The 1,078-nt window shown below is 60.4% G+C and overlaps 1 protein-coding gene across 1 annotated transcript in view; it reads left to right on the forward strand.

Moving 5' to 3' along the window:
* AIFM3 (apoptosis inducing factor, mitochondria associated 3) overlaps positions 1-585 on the forward strand; it is a 31,969-nt gene extending 31,384 nt beyond the window's left edge. Inside the window, exon 20 of the mRNA XM_019472803.1 lies at positions 520-585. Coding sequence (XP_019328348.1) covers positions 520-585 — 66 coding nt within the window. The remainder of the gene's footprint in view (positions 1-519) is intronic.
* The last annotated feature ends 493 nt before the right edge of the window (positions 586-1,078 follow it).

The following is a 1,078-nucleotide window of genomic DNA, read 5'->3' on the forward strand; positions in this document are numbered from 1 at the left end:
TGTCCGCCCCCCCCCCCCCCGTGGGGGCGATGCCGCTGTGCTGGGTGGTGGGGCTGGGGGTGGCAGGAGCCATGCCAGGGGCGGGCGGGCATGGCTGCTACGTCCCCTTTGCAGGGTGCTGGTGCACAGATCTGCTGGGAACAGGCAGCTGCCTTTTGGCTGGGACCCTGCTCAGCTGGGGAGATGCCTGCCGTCCGGTGGCTTTCCATGAATTTTCAGCTGAATGCCAGAAGGTCTTGTTTTAAGTTAAAAAGATACTGTTTGAACTCAGTTTTACATGGAATTGAGGATCTGCACATGAGGTTTTGAACAGTTTTAGTGACATGTGAGTGAGGGCGGAGGAACGGGCGCTGCCATCCTGTCCGGGCTGGCTGTGCCTCTGTGCAGAGCAGCGTGGGTGCTGGGACGGGGACCAACGACAGGACTAGCGCCGAGGGCAGCACCCAGGCGGACCGAGCACATTTGCTTGCGCACGCTGGGAAACATCTCACAGCACTGCTGTTTTTTTCTCTTTTTTAGAACCGGAGATATGTCCTGGCTAACTGGGAAAGGCTCCTAACGCCGCTGGTGGCTGTGCCCTCCTGATGCTGCCCTCGCCATGGGGAGACGCGATGGCAGCTCCACAGACAAGCGGGAACACCGCAGCTCAGTCATTTCCCTTTGAGACTTGGATGAACCTGGCGCCTGTCACTGCGCACTTACCTTCCCAGCAGACTGCTGACGGCTCCACTGCCCCGGTGCCTACCGGGCTGGGGGTCTGTGGTTGCAATTCCCGTGGGATGCTGGAAAAGCAGCTCCCAGAGAAAGCAGGGTTTGGCACTGGCGGCGGGCACAGGCACCGCGTGGCTGCAGATGCTGCTGATGGGCTGTGGGGTCCCCAGGCAGGTCTGCCCCAAGCATGTCCCTTGCCCACGTAAACAGCGTGAGTGCCTTTCATTGCTCCCTGTGCTTTCAAGCATGTTGCCTCTTCCCAAATTCTCTTCGCTCCCAGGAGAGCTCCAACGCACATCCCCGCAGAGTCTGACATCTGCTCCCTCTCCGCATGGCTGCAGCGCTTGCCACGGCTCTCCCCATGCCC

This window comes from Aptenodytes forsteri, unplaced genomic scaffold (assembly GCF_000699145.1).
Source record: "Aptenodytes forsteri isolate BGI_AS27 unplaced genomic scaffold, ASM69914v1 Scaffold85, whole genome shotgun sequence".
NCBI lineage: Eukaryota > Metazoa > Chordata > Aves > Sphenisciformes > Spheniscidae > Aptenodytes > Aptenodytes forsteri.